Source organism: Trichomonas vaginalis, chromosome V, assembly GCF_026262505.1.
Source record: "Trichomonas vaginalis G3 chromosome V, whole genome shotgun sequence".
Taxonomy (NCBI): domain Eukaryota; phylum Parabasalia; order Trichomonadida; family Trichomonadidae; genus Trichomonas; species Trichomonas vaginalis.
Genome location: NC_067207.1, coordinates 5,739,132 through 5,758,259, shown reverse-complemented (window position 1 = coordinate 5,758,259; position 19,128 = coordinate 5,739,132). Strand labels below are relative to the sequence as shown.

At 30.3% G+C, this 19,128-nt stretch overlaps 6 protein-coding genes across 6 annotated transcripts, besides 6 other annotated features; 1 reads left to right on the top strand and 5 right to left on the bottom strand.

The window, feature by feature from the left end:
- Positions 1-463: 463 nt before the first annotated feature.
- On the bottom strand, positions 464-2,671 carry TVAGG3_0284800 (F-box only protein family; the record flags this gene model as incomplete). The annotated part of the gene is made up of 1 exon (XM_001316901.1): positions 464-2,671. One exon carries the CDS (start codon positions 2,669-2,671, stop codon positions 464-466), a length of 2,208 nt encoding a protein of 735 aa, XP_001316936.1.
- Positions 2,672-2,847: 176 nt separating this feature from the next.
- Positions 2,848-3,758: a mobile genetic element.
- A 1,186-nt stretch (positions 3,759-4,944) lies between these two features.
- On the top strand, positions 4,945-7,238 carry TVAGG3_0284780 (ATPase activity, coupled to transmembrane movement of substances; the record flags this gene model as incomplete). The annotated part of the gene is made up of 1 exon (XM_001316900.2): positions 6,076-7,233. The coding sequence occupies one exon, from the start codon at positions 6,076-6,078 to the stop codon at positions 7,231-7,233; it is 1,158 nt and encodes a 385-aa protein (XP_001316935.1).
- A 488-nt stretch (positions 7,239-7,726) lies between these two features.
- Positions 7,727-9,045, bottom strand: TVAGG3_0284770 (STKc AMPK-like domain-containing protein; the record flags this gene model as incomplete). Its single annotated transcript, XM_001316899.1, has 1 exon — positions 7,831-8,943. The coding sequence occupies one exon, from the start codon at positions 8,941-8,943 to the stop codon at positions 7,831-7,833; it is 1,113 nt and encodes a 370-aa protein (XP_001316934.1).
- A 1,370-nt stretch (positions 9,046-10,415) lies between these two features.
- Positions 10,416-10,463: a mobile genetic element.
- A 2,913-nt stretch (positions 10,464-13,376) lies between these two features.
- Positions 13,377-13,413: a mobile genetic element.
- Positions 13,377-13,413: a terminal%2Cinverted (terminal inverted repeat of Banshee-A3 transposon ID:TVAGG3_0284750).
- Positions 13,414-14,168: 755 nt separating this feature from the next.
- On the bottom strand, positions 14,169-15,847 carry TVAGG3_0284740 (uncharacterized protein; the record flags this gene model as incomplete). The annotated part of the gene is made up of 1 exon (XM_001316898.2): positions 15,017-15,793. The coding sequence occupies one exon, from the start codon at positions 15,791-15,793 to the stop codon at positions 15,017-15,019; it is 777 nt and encodes a 258-aa protein (XP_001316933.1).
- A 420-nt stretch (positions 15,848-16,267) lies between these two features.
- Positions 16,268-16,297: a terminal%2Cinverted (terminal inverted repeat of MuDR-3_TvMULE3 transposon ID:TVAGG3_0284710).
- Positions 16,268-18,623: a mobile genetic element.
- TVAGG3_0284730 (uncharacterized protein) lies at positions 16,649-17,083 on the bottom strand (the record flags this gene model as incomplete). Its single annotated transcript, XM_001316897.2, has 1 exon — positions 16,649-17,083. One exon carries the CDS (start codon positions 17,081-17,083, stop codon positions 16,649-16,651), a length of 435 nt encoding a protein of 144 aa, XP_001316932.2.
- On the bottom strand, positions 17,123-17,989 carry TVAGG3_0284720 (MULE transposase domain-containing protein; the record flags this gene model as incomplete). Its single annotated transcript, XM_001316896.2, has 1 exon — positions 17,123-17,989. A coding segment is annotated over one exon (867 nt), but the record flags the coding sequence as incomplete, so codon positions are not given.
- Positions 18,624-19,128: the final 505 nt, after the last annotated feature.

Below are 19,128 nucleotides of genomic sequence, written 5' to 3'. Positions count from 1 at the left end.
CTATCAATTTCATATTTCATGAAAACAATCTGTTACATAACCACCGGAAATATTTGGAATGTAATTTATTAAGACCGAGCTGCTATTAGATGATACTTATATATAAAACACGAATGGTATTCTAATATGCTATGAAAAATTTAATCCCTCAAAGAAATATATTTAGAATTAATTAACATATACTGTAATAAGAGATTTTAAACAAGACATTAGCTTATTTGTGTCCAAAAAGTTTAATTTCACAGTACATGAGTTCATTAATATTAATATTAGATATTTTGGATATTATGTATTAAATTTGTTCATGTTAAACTAAGAATTAAATGTTTTCTGATCAGTATTAATCAAATTCATGACAATTTCTTACCAAATCAAGAAATTTTTTTGAGATATTTTTTTAATAAAAGCTCATTTCAGAAAAAAAGATATGTTAGTAAAAATTACGCTTATAATAATAATTTTATTATGCTTCCTGTATAGATTGTGGGTTGTCAACAAACTGATTGTCGCTGTTTACGAGCTCTGAATTCGAATTCAAAATGGCAGCTGTATTGTGGTTAGTAAATGCGCAGTTTCTCACTGTTGCTTTGCAAGAATCCTGCATGGCAATTCCGTAATTTCCGTTTGAATCGAAAGAAGAGAATTCAGCGAGCAAAGAACTGCCCTGGGAAAGGAATATGCCGAGCATTGAGCATCGGAATATATTAGTTTTGATGGCAGTTATGCTTGAATTTTCAATAGCCTTAATTCCAAGGACAGATTCATCTGAAATGACGCAATCTGTGAATGTAAGGCTTCCTCTTTTTGTTGCAAGTGTAGATTCGCCTGAAACGCTGGCGGTAATTTCGCATGCATTTAATTCAATACTAGAATCCATTGTTGATACGACATTGATCTGGCCACCGCGGAATGTGCACTTATCGCATTCGACTTTCGAGTATTTACTAGCAAAAAGTGAATATTTCTTGATTGATGAGAAAGATGTGTTGCTAATCTTAACATATGTGTTGTTATCTTGTACTTTAAGTCCATCGGCCAATGTATTTGAGATCGTACAGTACTCAACGTCGCCTTTTGCGCCATTTGCGAAATAAATCGCAGACATGAACGAAGAAATGTCGCAATTATTGAACGTAGCTGCTGACTGATCGACCATGAAGCCTTTTCCTTCAGGAGTCTTCCTCGATTGCGTGATATCAGGTCGAGGACTAAATAATCCGTGGCAATGAGTAAATGTAGCAGCTGCATTCGATGCAATATGAACAGCAACATCACCTCCTGCTATGAAATCGCAGTTTGTGAAAGAAGATTCTGTATTTTGATCGTAAATAGCAACAAGAGCTTCGCAAACCGCATTGAAATTGCAGTTTTCAAATGTAGTTTTCGCTGTTTTCTGTAAAAGTGTCGAAGCTTTTGTCGCATATTCAAATGTCGAATTAATAAACTGAAGATTTCCTCCAGCAAGCTGTAAATCGTTGCAATTGTGCGTAAATATGCATCCATCGAAAACACCTGTTGGAGCTCCGGCGAAATTGAGAGCGATGTTGCCAATTTGGGCGAATTTGACATTTTTGAGTTGCATTTCGCCACCTTTCATCTCAAAACCATTGTATTTGGTCTTTTCTATCTCAGAATTGAATAAATTGACCTTATTCTTGCCGATTGCTATAATTCCTGAAGCTTGGACATCATGAACCTTCAAATTCGAGCCTGTGAAGCCAAAAACGTTGTCGATTGCGATACCTGCTGCAGCAGCTGTTCCAAAGATCTCATCATGGTCTAATTCAACTGTAGATTCCTTTAAATGAACAATTTGGCCTTGAGGACTGTTTCCGTACTTGCATTGTTGAGACTTAAATGTAGACTTTACAGCGCAAATGACTGCTCCGCGATCATTATTGATAATTGTCGATTGAATTGCGATAACATTTCCTTGCTTGATTTCTAGACCGAAAGTATTGTTATCTGATACTTTAGAGTTCTTTATGATTACGAGTTCGTTCATATTAGCTTGTATACCTGTAAATTTATTGTTGGAAATGATGGAATTCAAAATAATACCTGTGGAATAGTCCTGAATAAGGATACCCATGGTTTGGTTATTCGTAACTCTCGTCTGGTTGATGAAAAGGCTTGATTGAGTCTTACACGTGATGCCGTTTTGATTTGATTTTCCAATAAAGCACCTTTCGCAGTATGCACTACTCTTTGGATCAAGTAGTAAGCATGCTAAGTTCGATCCGATTAATTTGCTGGAATAACATTCAAGAGTACCGTTGTTGTGGATGATTGGATTTAATAAAGTGGAGTTTCCTTCTAAAACGCAGTTAATAACACGTGTGTAGCCACTGTTGATGCGAATTGCACTGCCTTTATTAACACCTTTCTGATCAAAATGAATATTTTCAACAATTAAATATTTTGAGGTTGAAACTATAACGTCATCTCTTCCAGTCCCTACAAAAATAACACCTTCTGTGCCTCTTAAATGCATGGATTGTGTTATTCTAGCTTGAATAGTGTAAGTTCCTGGAGGGATATCAATAATCGTTGAATCTAATTGCTTTTTAATGAATTCATCGAGTGACATTGCACCATTATTCTCAAATACGCGATGGGTTGAGAATTCTGGTGGTTGATTCTGTTTAAATGTTATTACTTTGCCCGTCATTTTATTTTTTCTATTTTTTTTCTTTACAAAGGTAAAATGAATAAAAAAATCTTTGATTTTTTAAATGTCAGGAAATCCATGAACTTTGTTGCTCATTTCAAATCTTTCAAAATTTATAAGTTTTAAAGCTGATTAGTTCTAATTGAGAATTATTCAAAATAAATCATCGGCATTAAGGGTGCACACGAGAGGATCATGTAAACTTCAGAATTTACAACCTTATTTTTATGCATTATCTTGGCTACCTATTTCGGCTCGAAAAGCAAAAAATATCAAAAAATACAACTTAACTCCATTATGACCCTTTCATGGAGGTAGTTTTTATCCGCTAGTATTTTCCCTTTGAATCTCTTTACAATTCGAAATCAAATTCAAATCTCAGTAGAAGAAAGGAAGAATCGACTTACTACGGTTGTAATACGAATAAATACATATATTTAATTATTTTTATTTACATAATAATTGTTTGAAGCTCATATTCCATCAAATTTTTAAATAAAAACGTTAAAATGTTGAAAATGTTCATATATTTTAATAGGGTTTTGGCACTTTATTGAGGAATTACTACATACATAGTCGAACTGAACTTGATATTTTGAAATTTAAATTATTTATCAAAATTAAAATTTAACTTGAAATTTATAATTATTTAGTCATATTTTGCATAATTCTAAGTAGATTTTGTAAAAAATCATGAAAGAAAAATTTTAACGTGCTTTATTTTTTCTTTTTTATAATAATACATATTATTATATAATTAACATATTCATAATGTTTCACCCTTTCAAAAATATAATCCTCCTCCTCTCAAATAAACGTACATACGGGTGGCCTTTTTTTTTCAAAAAATTAAAATTTGAAATTTTAGGCTCAAATATTAGAGATTTTTTCAACCTTCAACGATATATGTTGTCTATATCAGACCTCCTTTCTTTTTGATACTTAACATTGTTCCTAAATCTTAGCCGTTAAGGCTGTTCTGAAAATATTTTTTTTTCGAAAAAATTCGAAAAAAATTCTTAAAATTCAAAAATCCCTTAATTCCTGAGGATTTTGGAAAAAAGTTTTTACATGAACATGTGTATATAGGGTTGTTAGATTCCCGACGATAGGTGTCTTGGAAGATTTGCCTGGTGTCATCATAGTGTCTTTAAATCAAAAATTTTATTTTGGAGTTAGTTTTATTGATTTTTCAATAAAAAACATTTCTAAAACAAGAAAATAAAACGATAAAATATTTATATTTTATATAAGGATCTTATATATTTAAAATAAATATCATTTTATTTTTTTCATTGGTGTCTGTCAAACCATAATACACTATTCAAAAATTCAATATGTCTTGCGGTTTCAAAAGACACCTTCAAATTGAACGATAGCACAGACACTATTGAATTTTACCCATTTTATTTAGTTTTTACCCTTTTTATTTTTAAGAATTAATGACTGAAACAGCCGTTTTGCTATGACCTCAATCACTTTTATTTATTATTTTAAATATTATTTAATTTTATTATTTGAATAGGCCAACTTATATTTGAGAAGCTCAATTTGAGACCACTTAATACATTGAAATATCATAAATATTGAAATATTAAAAAGTGTATTTCAAAATATTGAAATTATAAAAATTTATAATACTGAAATTGAGACAAATTAATAAATTCAATGTGTTTTTTTTTGAAATAACTCTCAAATATTATTTTTTATTTATTTAATGATGAATAAATATGATTGCTTTAGTCAATCATAAAAACTAATTTAAGTTTAAAATAATGAAAGGATAATTTGATCGTTTTTTAAAATACAATTATTTTTGATGATTTGCAAGAATCTTTGAAAAGAATATAATATAGGTTCTATTTTTGTAAAATTTATCCAAATCATCTATTACATAAATTACGATTAAAACGATGAAAGAACCAAAAAGTGTGTTTTGTGTTTTGTTGTTGCGTGTTGGATGCGGGATCCTGTTATTTCCGAAATCGACAAAAAATTTGGAAATTTAATTTCCGAAATCGAAATTATATTAATGTTTTTAATATTCTTATATCAAAAGGATTAAAGTTTATTAAGAGAAAAACAATTCTTCTTCTTCAATCTATTGGCGCATTTATTTCTACACGCCAATAAGGAAGGAAAAATTATAAGACACCATGGTGTCTTCAAAACGCTAATTTTTGATATTTTTAACAACCCTATGTGTATATTATATGAAGTATATTGATAAGGTAAAAATCAAATTTTATTGCATATTCATCGAGAAAATAAACTAACGAATCCCTCAAAATTGAGAGGGTAATCCTCCTCCTCTCAAATAAACGTACATACGGGTGCACCCTTAATCAATGAATCATTTCTTTCTCCAACTCCACAAAATCATTCCATAAGTCAATGGACTATGTACAAAGCACTTTTTCGTATGCAACATCTCCATAAAAGATCAGGTTGCCTATTTTTTTTATTTCTAATCTTATCACTATTATCATCTCTTTTAATCCTAGTATATTTAGCATTTGGTGAGCAATTTAGCAAATTTGATTTAAAATCTCGTAATTTTGATTCCAGTCAATGTTCTAAATTTTTAGATGGCCAAACACTTTATCCAGATTTAGATTTCACAAGGAAATTTCAGAAATTCAAAAATGTTATTATATACAATAAATCAGACTACAAAAAAGCAATTGACGGAGATTTAATCACAATAGATTCATTTAACAATTCAAAATTAATAGCAAGCATGTATACTACTAAAGACTCGCTTGAAAAGTCAGAACTTATTACTTGCTTTCTCAGCCATGCTAATAATTTTTTGAATAATCGTCAAGATATTATTTATATAAGATGACGACCAATATGACGATATTACTGGTTATATGGTTTCTTATCTTTTATATTTTGGTGCTCTTTCCTCGTTTATTATGAGCATTAACGAAATTTTTAAATTGCATGAGGGCAACATGTTCAATCTTCTATCTATTTCGGGTGTGAATGAAATTACCATATTGCTTTCGTATTTTACATGGGATTTTATTACTTTAATTATCAAAACAATATTAGACTCGATTTTATTATTTGTCTTACGGGTGAATGCAGATATAAATAAGAGTGCATACCCAACGCTCTTAGTTTTCGTATTTATGATGCATCTTTCCACTTATTTTTTATGTTCTTTAATAACTCTTTCAAAAACAAAATTACAAAGGAATATATTGCAATCCATTGTCTACGGAACACTAATATTACCAGTATTTAGCTTTTTTGTCGATCTGAAATTTATAGATTCTTATAAATTTTACAAAAACCATAATACATGGCTTTGCATTTTCCCTGTTTATGCCACAACTCAATTTATCAAAGAATATCTGTTCGCAACTTATTACCATATTCCATTTCATTATTCAATGGAATTTTTCTTCAGAATTCCTATTCTTAAACTCATTTCCATCATGGGAGGCTCATGTTTTGTCTTCCTGTTTGTCTACATCATTCTTTACCTTCTTCTTCCACGAAAATCCGGCTCTCCTCCTATTGGAATCCGAAATCTTTTCTCATTAACTCGGTGGAAACTTCTTTTCTCCGGTCGTCAGAAGATTTCACACGACCCCAGTGATTCCTTCATCCAAGCAGAGCACCTTACTAAGCACTTCAACAGGATCCACCGAATCTGCGCATTGGATGACGTCTCATTCAGTGTCAGCAGCGGCGAAGTTGTTGTCTTCATCGGTCCTTACTCATCAGGAAAGAGCACTCTTCTTAACATCATCTCCGGTTGCATCGACAGCGATGGCGGTTCTCTGTTCCTTCACGGCCAACGCCACACATTTGGATTCAGGGAATTGGACGTCAGCGTCGGTGTCTGCTTCCAGGATTCCGTTTTCTTCGGGAAACAGACCGTTTTCGAGAACTTGCGTCTGTTTGGAAGTATCCGCGGTGTTCCTAAGGAGGAGATCAAGTCAGAGATCGACCGTATCTGCTGCAACTTCGACCTCACAAACTACCTTTACTCTAAGGCAGACAACCTTTCCGGTGGCACAAAGAGGAAACTTTGTCTTGCGATGGCATTCATCGGAAACCCAGAAATCGTCATCCTGGACGAGCCTACAGCCGGCGTCGACGTTTCATCGAGACACACAGTGTGGAAGGCCATCTCTACATCTAACACGACTTGTCTGCTTTCTTCCCACATGATCGAAGAGGCAGAGACAATCTCAAACAGACTGATCGTTCTGAACGACGGAAAAATCATCTTCGACGGTCAGCCACTTAAACTGCGAACTCAGTACAACTGCGGTTACAGACTCACAGCGATCTTCGATGGCGAAAATGAGGACGACACAAAGATCAACAAACTGGCGGAGTTCGTCAAAGGATGGTTCCCTAACGCTTCTGTCGATGACATCCACGAAGACACAGTCCTCATTCCTGTCGACGACAAAGTTGCAGAACTTCTCTCAGTTTTGAACACTAAACTCGAGGAGTTCTCTATCAAGTCTTACAACTTGAACATGATGAACGTTGAAGATACTTTGTACAACATGTATGTAGACCAAATACAATAACTTGGTTATACTAATTTTTTTTAGTTTTTTGTTTGTTATAAAAATAATTTAAAATTAATTTAATTTTTTTTTAATATTTGTAAACTAATAAATAACTTATAATCATGAATAACTGTTAGTATCCACCTTTATATATGACTTTTAAGTCGAAATGGGATTAATCAATTCATCGGTAGATTATTTCATATTCGATTTTAATTTATGGCTATGAAATGTGCTAATAAGATAAAGGTAAATAGATATTTGATATTAATATTGGATTGTACATTAAATTATCTTATTGAGGAAAAAATTTCACATTCATAAAATAATATTTCACCCATGATTGTATTAATTGGAGCGAAATTAACAAATTTCGCGTTGAAAAAGTATGAAATCTTATACTATTGGAGACAATGAAATGTATTCACCTTTACAAATATTAAATTTCTACTATAGATATTCATTAAATTTCTATGAGAATAAATCTAACCTTGTTATGCATAGTAGAGAGAAACCTTTCATTAAAAAATAAGGAAATAATTAATTTGAACAGATAAAATAGAATAATTTATACAAAAGATAGAGTGAAATAATAAAAATAAGTTGATGAAATATTCAGAACTCATCACTGAGTGGTGAAGTCGGAAGAATTTTGACAACTTTCAAACGACTTGCAGCTCCAAGTCCAGGAACAATTGTTGAGTTCCTTCCGATATGAGTGAGAATCGGGGATGGTTTAGGGCATCCAAAAGACAAAGATCCTGTATTTTTGTTGATGACAGTATTATGATGTCTGCTTAATGCAGCTAACTGTGATCTTGGCGACTGTACTTGTCTAATATCGCCACTGCCTAAGATTTTACGAAAAGTATTGAAAGAAATATTTGGACCTAAAGCTCCATTTGAACCATTCCATGAAACGATAATACCATCGAGCCATGGATGTGTTAATATTTCTGTAGTAGTTAATCTCGTTGTCGGGTCAATTCTGAGTAATTGGTTTATCAAATCTTGCGCGAATTTGGAGACTTGCGGTGGGATATCGAATTGCGCATTTCTGATCTGATTATAAATCTGTATTTGGTTTGTGCCTTTCCATGGAAGTTCGCCAGTAACAAGAGCGAACAAAATAACGCCAAGGGACCAGAGATCTGCAAGTTTGCCGTCATACTTTTCTCCATCAATTACTTCTGGAGGTGCGTATGCTGGAGAACCACATGGTGTCATGAACATCTCGCCTTTCTCAACAAATCTTGAAAATCCAAAATCAATGATCTTAATATGACCAAATTCATCAAGCATGATGTTCTCGAGCTTCAAATCACGATGAGCAATACCTTGTGAATGAATGTAGTGGACAGTCTCTAAAATCTGTTTGAAGAGTGGTTTGGCTGCATCTTCAGTAAGTTTATTGATGCCAACTTGAGAAAGTAAGGTACCACCACTGCAATAATCCATGACAAGATAAAAATAATTTGCGTCTATGATAAAATCGTGTATTTTAATGATACCTGGATGATTCATTTTGATAATTACGTTAACTTCGCGTTCAAATCGGAGTTTTTCTTCAGGAGTACTAATCATTGATTTTGGAATAATCTTGATTGCAAGCTTTTCATGAGTATCTGTATTCATTGCCATCTTGACAAGACTGAAAGATCCCTTTCCAATTGTTTGACCAAAGTTATATTTACCAATAAAGGCAGGAAGTGCGGTCCAAGTTGACATTGATAACAGAAATTTTGATTACGAAATTTTTAATTTGAATAGGAGAAATAATTTTTCTGAAATATGAATTGAATTTTATTAGATGACAGTATACATGGAAACTTTAAATGATCGGCCAAAATGTTTTTCAGAATCTAATTCTTTGCATTCAATTTAATAAACACTTTTTACTGGGAAAGAGGTAGGGCAACGATAGGTCAAAAAGGCTTCTCTGATAGATTTCCTTGCCTTTTGGATATGCTATAATATATAGCCTAGCATGATAGGATATGATGTCAAAAGTTAGAACATAACTTAGGATCTTGAGAAAAATGAAAAACAAAAATTACATAAAAAAAGAAAAATTTTATCTAATTTGTTTTTTTGGACCGAATAAGTAATTTTATTGAATTTCAATACGACACATAGATTTTATTATTAGTAATAAATATAATGGTTTACTATTAACAAGGAACCTAAACTAATGAAAATTTGATTTCAAATATTGTATATGATTATCATAGATTACCAAAATATATTGCTATTTATGAGGATATAATATTGATTATTAGTAAATCGTATAAATTTAATAAATATACCATGAATATTGAATGAATTTCTTGATTCATAGGGGTAAAACGCGCTTTTATATGATTTAGACAGAGAATTTATGAGATGTAAATAACACAATAAAGGTTTATATTGAATATTTTCTAAAAATAAATCGAAATTATAAAAAACAATACATTTATTCATTGAAACTACTTGGACAAATATGAAACAAGCATTCAGGCAATACTTTTGAGACTTCAACGCATCTGATAATTTTTATATAACTTCACCTCTTATGCTTAGAGTGGAGGTATTGAGATCGTATAAGTATAGATGAGCTCACATTCAGATATGATGTGTGAACTTCTGTTTTCACTGCAATTTTGAATCAGAATAAACTCAAAACAAGAATAAAATGATATACTCACTCTCTAAATGTGTTCGAGATTTAAAGTTGTATGAATAAAACGATTCATCTTTCGAAGCCTCCCATTTAATGAGAGACTTCGAAAGATGAATGTATTCATGTAGATGAAATACTATATATGACCTGTGTGATACTAAAGATATCAAAATGTTCATTTTTAAGTGCAATAGAAGGGTTATCTCTCGTAAAATCTCAATTTAAGGAAGATTTAGAAAGAACTCCTTTCCTAAGTAGATAGTGTGTGGTTTCTGTCTTTTGGTTGATCAGGAACTATGAAATTAAGTCGGACAGAAAGAAGTTCTTTCCAAAACAGACTCCAAATGAGTTGTTCGAAAAGAACTTCCTTCTGTATATGGATAATTGTAGTTACCGCACTGAAGTATGTGATTGTGATGATGGAGTTCTCGATAAATCTAAAATCGGATTAAGATTAATTGAAAACTCAAGTAATTCTTTGAAATCTTGTGTTGTCTGGCACTATAATAACCAAAGAATGAGAATATTATGTTGAATGATGAGTACGTGTGCTCGGCATTCGCCGAGCGAATTGAGTTTAACGTACTATGAAAAGTGACAAATTTGGGCTTTTTTTCCTAGGGTTATGATCTCTTCCTTTCTGCTCAATACGACAGAAATGAAAGAATGAATTTGTACTCCCTAATTGATTACTACAATCTGTATCTATCTTTAACATAGAATTAGCTGCATTGTGATTTATACTCCAGAATTATTCAATTTAAGATCAACCTCGTAAATTTTAATCATATTGCACCAATACTCCTACGTTGAGATAAGAACATGATTATACATACCAAAGCCCCATATTAAAAATCAAAATTTAGCACCTCCATTATGCAACCACATTATTCGTCGCAAATAAGTATATTTACGCATATTATGATGCATATTCACACAACTCGTATACATGAAAAGTTATTAAAATCAGACAAAATTATTGCAATAAGGAAAAAAAAACAACTTTATTATATATGTTAGTAATGAATTACAAATATTTCTACAAAGAATGCTCAATACTTCATATAATCTTCGAATATTTCTTATTACAAGTTAATACATTTTGACTCGAACATGATAAACAAAAGCTGACACGCTGATTACTACATTTATGAAAATATAGTACGTTTCCATTCATCTGTTTACTTGTTTTTGTTGGAATAAAATCATTTTTTTTTCTTTCATGAAATAAGAATTTTGCTGCGAAAGCAATATCTCTAACAATAATTAATACATTACGTCAACTCTGGAATGAGTATTTATCAAATATGATATCAAAATCAAAAATTAGTTGTTTTTTATGAGTAAAAACGATGTAAATTGATTATTTGACTAATTATCAAATACTTTGATTTTCCAAATTTTTTTCGAAATTGATTTTTTCATGTGAAAATTCAAATTGTTTAATTTCATTTTTGAAATTTTGAATTTTTTTTGGAATTTTGAGTTGATCAATTCAGCAGAATTGATAATGCTATTGCTTTAGGGCATACCACAAGGTGATGAATAAAAGGTGAACATTAACAAATTATTTTAAATCACAAATATCATCCTCATCAACTTTAATTCTAAAAAGAACTGTACTGAATTATGAAAATGCATGATTTACATTATTAAAATCTTTGAATGAAAATAGTACAAGATAAGTTTTTATTCATTTTTAATTAGATTTAAACGAAAAACTACTCCATATTAAAATTTAAGTCGAGAAATCGTATTTTGTTCTTATTTGTTAGCATTTTGTAGACATTCTAATCTTGAATTAATTTGTTACATGATATTATTAACAAATTTAACTGAAAAAATATGTTAATATGGAATAAACCATGATTATATAAGCTATCAATGCTATATATACATATGTAAAAGATTCATATTAACTCAATTAACAAAAATGATAGATTTTCATAAAGGTTCAATCTAGGTTCGTCCGAAAATTTTGATTTTTATATAGAAGACATAGTTTCATATACATAATTAAATTTTCAAACAAATTTGATCATACCATTTATTAAGCAGGATAGTATATTAATTACTATCAGTATAAAAATATAAAAATGATTATATTTAATTATTGCATAATTTAGTCAAAGAGTTATAAGCCTCAAGTGATCGTTATCACCTTCAATGCACGTATACTTTATTGATTCATAGATATTTAATCTATGTTTGACATGTTGTTGTCGTCATTCGTTTTGTTCCCATTCTTCCTAAGTTAGAATTAGAGAATACACCATCCACATCATCTAATTTGGTCCTCAGCGATAGATTGGTTCATTTTGGAGGAGTCCCATCAGACAGTTTTCGAGCACCAAATATCAAATTTTAATGTATACAAATCTTTAGTGATTTATCTCTTTTATGATGAGTAAAAGGTTTCTGCTCATCAACATTTGATTTCCGACATATATGATTTCTAATTGCAATTATTTACTTTCTTTTTATAATCTAACTCTGTGACTCATACCATAAATTAATTATTGGAAAGTGTCAATATGTTTGGCACAACGCATGGCGGAAGATACCAAACCATGCAGGGAATATGATACGTTTAAGATCTCCGAACTTTTTTTCCAAAAATTTTCTATCGTTGCCCTACCTCTACTGGGAACTATGTTTGGAATACAACATCATTAACTTTTATCTGACCACTTAGAATTGAATATCTGATTGATTTTCTGGGCAATTACAATAATTTTATAAAAATATCCATATATTCGGAACATCTAGTTGGTATACATATTTCATTGAAAGCGAATTACGAAGAAATCGATTTATCAATTGATGTCTAATCTTAGATAAATGCTTTTTTAGTCAATACGGATTGCAAATAATATTAAATGCTTAATGAAATTGACAACAGCATGCAATCAATGGAAGAAAATAAAGAAAATTGATACAAATTTCAAAATTTATATGGCACGTTAAAATTACAACATAATGCAGTTATGTTTTTAAATACCTAGACTTGGATTATATGTTTAATATATCTACTACAACTTAAACCGATAATTAAATTTTTAGTTAAATATTAAAGACAATTTAATTTGAAATAGTCTAGAGTTTCTTAGTTGCATGAAACAAACATGGATGTAAAGCATACATAGAAATAAAAATCAAATTTTGCTTTGATTAAAATTATTAGCATGATATTTTTTATTTTTCGGCATAAATTATGCTTTAAGTTATATTTTTATAAAAATTCTTGTTCATCTTTCTAGCTAAGCCACTGAAATGGTATTCTGAAGTTATTTAGGTAGTTTTTTTCATATTATTCAAAATGATACATAATATAAAGTAGGTTGTAATAACAATTAGGATTAAAATTTTTTTCACAATCTCAAATCTAATGAATATAAATGAGATATGTTATTGGAGGACTTTTAAATACTGAAATCGATTGACTCGTTAATTTGATTACTGATTCAACTCTCCGATATATGAATTTTCGGATCAGATGTAATAAACAGAAATTCATCAAAAGTGACAGCTCTCAATTTTTTGACATTTGTAAATTCTAAATTGAATGAGAAAAATGAAATAATACTAAGCATAATACAATATTCTAGATTTAATTATAATTAGGAAAAAGTTAGTTTTGAGAGTACTTTTCATAGGCATATAGAATGAAATCTTCTGAAAAATAATATCACATAAACTCATATTATTTTCTAATATATAACTATTTTATATAAAAATCAAATTCAATGATCTTAAAAGCGAAGGATAAACCTCAAAATTTACGAATATAATGAGTGGGAATATAATGCTTATCTATCATAAAACCATATGAAATATCAATTTTTGCTTTACGCCTAATTTTTGACGACAATTAGCAAAAAATGTTAAATGTGAACACTCAGTCCATATTTTTCTAAAATTTTCAACCACTTTTTAAATCTTCGAAATATATATTATTGAATAATGATAATAATTTTCATCAAATTTGTTCTTATAAATTCAAATCACGATTTGACAATATTTCACCATTTAAATCAATTGTTCTATATATATTAAACATATTAACATGAATTATATTTTGACATTTTTTGATAGCAACCTCACAAAAATTACTGACATAATTCAAATCTAAAAAATAATATCTCAATTTCTAAAACCGTAATTTCTTTACTTGCTGTTTGATAAAAATATTGTGCTTTGTATTTTAAGCATTTTCACAAATTTTGCAAAAATATTTCTGCCTTCGCAATTTTCAATAATTATTCAAATCATTTCATCTAATTCTCAGTTTATAGAATGAGTCTTCGCAAAACTTTTACAAAGAAAAATGACCAGAAACTTATTGCAATAGTTAACCAGTTTGGAACATCAGATTGGAAGAAAGTTGCTGAAAAAATGCCCACCTTTACAGCAAGGCAATGCAAAGATAGATATAATATATATCTTAAAGAAGTTAATAGGCAAGAGCCTTGGACTTCAGAAGAAGATAACTTATTAATCCAGCTCCAAGCGGAATTCGGATCTCACTGGACTCATATTTCAAAATTCTTTAACGGGAGAAACATTAATAACATAAAAATAGATGGCATAGAGTCATAAAATTTAAAGTAGAAGAAGCAAAGCTCGAAAATTCAATATCGAATAATGAAAAAATAACTGCAACAAAAGCTGATGAATTACTCGATCTTAATTTCCAAGAAATAGTTAATAGCATTGATTTCCCTCAGAATGATCTTATTGAAGATATTTATTTCCTATAGTTATTGTTTCTTAAACATTAGCTTGCTTACCTGTTTTCATAAACAAATAAATAATTTCGGCTAATTGGTGTTTTTTTAATAATTTAATTTTTGAGTATGCACTATATATACTGGGCGTGAATAAATTATGTTATTTCATGAATAATATTATTTCATTTCTAGTCCAAACATTCATCTTTTTTTAGATTTAATAAATGAATTTCTTCTCCAAAAGAAAATCAAATCTTTTTAAAGCTGATTTCGGTCATTCTAGTTAATGTGGAAACGATAGGTACAAAATAATGAAGATAAAAGCTTTCTGAAGTACATGCATTAGTTGAATGGAAAGCTACAAAAATACATTTTATTTTAAGCAAACAAACAGTCTTTATTACAGAAATTAATGTAAAACTACTGTATATCGTTTAACAGAACCTAAATCTGTGTAAACGTGCATGAATTTATCTAAAGTGGATGGGAATATAAACCCATTGAACACATACCTATGAAGAGGACCTAATTGAGATCCTACCTCAGTATATTTTAGATGTATCGGTGTAACAACGCTAAAATTGAATGGAGAAGTCGAGTAAATCGATAATTTTTCTACTTTTGAAAGATCTTGAATCAATGATAATGCTTTCTCTATATCAATGTTTGATAGTTCATCTGTAATTTTATCCAATTTCGTTTGAGCAGAAGATGTTAATGCTTTAGCGCTAACTACCTTTTTCTTGAATTGAAATACTAAGTTAGGAGTTGCAACTATACTTTCTTCAGCATCCTGAACTATCCTCCTAAAATCTTCCCATGCAAGATTTTGATTCTCATTTCCCTTATAAACATAAGTTGTTGTAGATTTGTAAATAGAATCGAAGCTGACTTTCTGTGATGATGTCAATGATATTGATGAATACATATAATCTACTGGCTTTGGCCTTGATTTCTTCGGAGAAGGCGAATCTATACGTGGAGGTACATATAATGACTTCTTCGGAGATTTGGGTGTATTCAAACTTAGTAATGAGAACATGGTTGGGGAATTTTTTGCAACAGGGGAAGAAGGAGGAGTATTTGATTCAAGTCCTTGAGATCCCCAGATAGAAGCAAGGTCTGTTCCACTTCCATCTGATGGAATTGTCTTAAACCCAACACTCTTTGATCTTTCAAGCATCATGGTTATCTTTTTTTGTCTGAGAAATAATGGCTGCAAAAATCCCCGCCAATTTTTCCCCGCGAATTTCTCTCAATTTTTGGCGCGAAATTTTATTTATTTTTTAAACGTTTACATTTGCCCGCGCAGTTCCTTCCTAAAAAAAATACCGCCTCAAGAGAATACATTTCTTAACATCTTAGCATTTAATTTGTTTTTTTCTTCTATTTCATCTTTGCTTGCTCTTTTCTCCCACATCAAAACGTAACTTTTGAGAATTGATCCTAGTTCCTGCTGATATTGTCATATTTAATCTATAAGATAACAATTATTATTGGAAGGACTGCAATCTTTTGAAATATTCCAGTTTTTTTTTAATTTCGGCAACTCTCAACCATTTTGTAGTTGGCTATTATTAAAAATCAAATCCTTAATAGAGTATAGCAACAATTACATATGATAAATGCACAGTGGTCGTTCGGAACGGTAAAAATTATGGGCAAACCCAAATTTTAGCTAAAAGTGACAGGGAAAAAAACGTTTAGTATTAAAAAAAAAGACCGATGAGAGCTTCGTTCGAAATATAGAGGGAACTGAGAATGCGCAACCATTCTCAGGGAATATTGGATGCTATTCCCGTTCCCTCTGTATGGAAAATTGAGGTTTTCAAAGGGAGTTAAAATAATATCAAATTTATACTAATTTACTTCAAAATACAAAAGTATTTGACAGCTAAAATTAGTTACTTTAGCAAGCCTATCAATACCCTTTTACGATTATTGCTACTTTTTCGAAATAAAATAAATTTATTATCAAAAACCTTTTTTTCTTAGTAAAAATAAAAATGTTATTTTATATCAAGTTTTTATTCATAAATTTTTATAATGTTGTATAAATTTGAAGGTGGAAATCTGTAATAATTTTATCTTGAAAAGACTTGGCATTCTCAACAATGAATTGAGGGGTATTGCATCCAAATTCTGTAATTTGCGTGAGAATACTAAGCTTGATTTCCATTGGGATACTTAATTTCGAAAAATACTGGGTCATTCGTTTTTGAACCTTTGCTGCCTTGACAACTTTATCAAGTAGGTCATCTAAACCCAATTGAAGCGTATTTAAGTTTGCTGATGAGTTAACTATTAACGATTTAATTTTATCAGTGAGCATTATACATTTTTCTGTATCCAGTCTGATTGTAGACTTTTTTGGCTTTTTTTCAGATGGCAACGGATTTGGAATTTTGTCTCTGAGCCTTATATCTTGAGAAATTCTGTAATAAAATGAAGGAACGATAAAATCGATTAATTTCATCACAAATCGATCAAATCTCATGAAAATTGTTCCGCCAAAGTAGTAATATTTAATTTTTTTGTTAATCGATTCTGAAATGTTATTTGTGAGAGCTAAATTTTCATCTCTTTCAGCGGCTGTCCATCTTTCTTGGTTTGATATCCATTGATTTTGTATGTATTTTGAAAATTCTGGGAATTTTTCGGCTATTTCCAGAATTTTTTTGAACGTTGGTTCAATCCATTCTTTCTTGCCATTTCTGCCGTATGCAAGATAGTTCATTTTTGTATCTAATATCAATTTGTCTGAACTCTCAAATGCATAATCTTTCAAATTTTTTCTGAACGCCCTCATTACATGAACTGCACACCAATGAAGGATAACTTCTGGAAAAGAGTTGATAATCGCATTTTCGATTTCTTGTGCACAATCTGACATAAAATATTTTGGTTTTACTTTTGCCCAGTTAAAAAATGCCTTGAGACAGAATGCAATATTTTCTGAAGTGTTTGGATAAACGACAAATTGAAAAATTGGGAATGCATGTGTATTTGGAAATTTGGCTGATATCATGTAAAACAACATTTTAAATTCAAGTAATGAATGGGTTGCATCAATAAAATGCTCTTTCACAATTTTGATTATGTCCAGAAATTTGAAAGAAGCATAATAAAAGATTAATTTCTTTGGTTTGTTGTAATTATCGACATCGAAATAAATTAAATCTTTTGGTGACTCTTGTTCTTTGATACCCTTAAATAATTGAGTTGACTTGAATTGATTATCATCGTACTTTTGAATACCTTTGATCTTTTTATTTCCTTTTTCCTGAATTGTTTTCATTTGATCTGAAGATGCATTCAAAAAAGATGGCCTGTTAAGTGGATCATCCAGATCAAGTTTTTTGTCGCATTCAATTTGAGCCATTTTCGGATCACCCCCCTGTTTTATAAAATTAATAAGTACCCGACGATAGCATTGTGATAATGTGTGGTATTTCTTTGTCTCATCTTTGATTTGATTGTGATTATGTGTTCCATTATATTCTGTTAGGATATATTCTTCATCATCCTTTAGAAATGAGATACATGCTTCACATTTATCTGCCCTGCACCTGAATTTTAATTTTGTTTCCCCTAAATTTGGATTTTTTTTTTAATTGATATGGACAACCTGCATGGCATTCGTTATCAATGACAGCTTTCATAGCATCTATATAAGATAGCCTTTCTTTAAGTTCGCATGGTGCATCGATATGCATCAAAAAAATGAAATGAAATTTCAATATCAAAAAAAGCACAAAATTTGAAAAAATTCACAAATCTCGGTTTCTGAAAGAAAATGGCCTCTTAAACTTTGTGCATATATTCATCTATAAGACACATTGTATCCATATATTATTTAGCCAACACAACTTATCTGGTATCGAGAAAATTCAAAAAAAGCACAACATTTGAAAAAATTCACAAATCTCGGTTTCTGAAAGAAAATGGCCTCTTAAACTTTGTGCATATATTCATCTATAAGACACATTGTATCCATATATTATTTAGCCAACACACTCATCACATTATCTGGAAGTGAGGGTTTATTTTTTTCAAATTTACACTTCCGATTCCGGAAATGATATCAAGATCGAGTATATAAAATAAATGAAATTAAAAACTGCTTCAAAAATCAAACAATTCTGAGATTTTGAATTTTATTCCTTTAAATTTTACGTTTCTAGCAAAATTAGATAAAGGTGATGAATCTAAACTTAATTATATTGATCACCGAAGGATGCTTATCATATTCAATTAAATGATAATTAGAATGAGTTATATTAGCAATTGAGTCTATCATATTATTCTTCCAAAGTTGAAAATTTTAAAATCTAGTTATTTGCATTTTTCTTAATGAATTATTTGTGTATTTCGCAGACAAAATTCCCTTTAATCTTTAAAAGCATGTTCATATGAAAAAATAGCCGTATTTTGTGATGATGCTTCACACATTATAAACTAATTCAAGGAATGGAAGATATATGATACTGAATACAAAAAGAATCATGATTTTAAGCAATT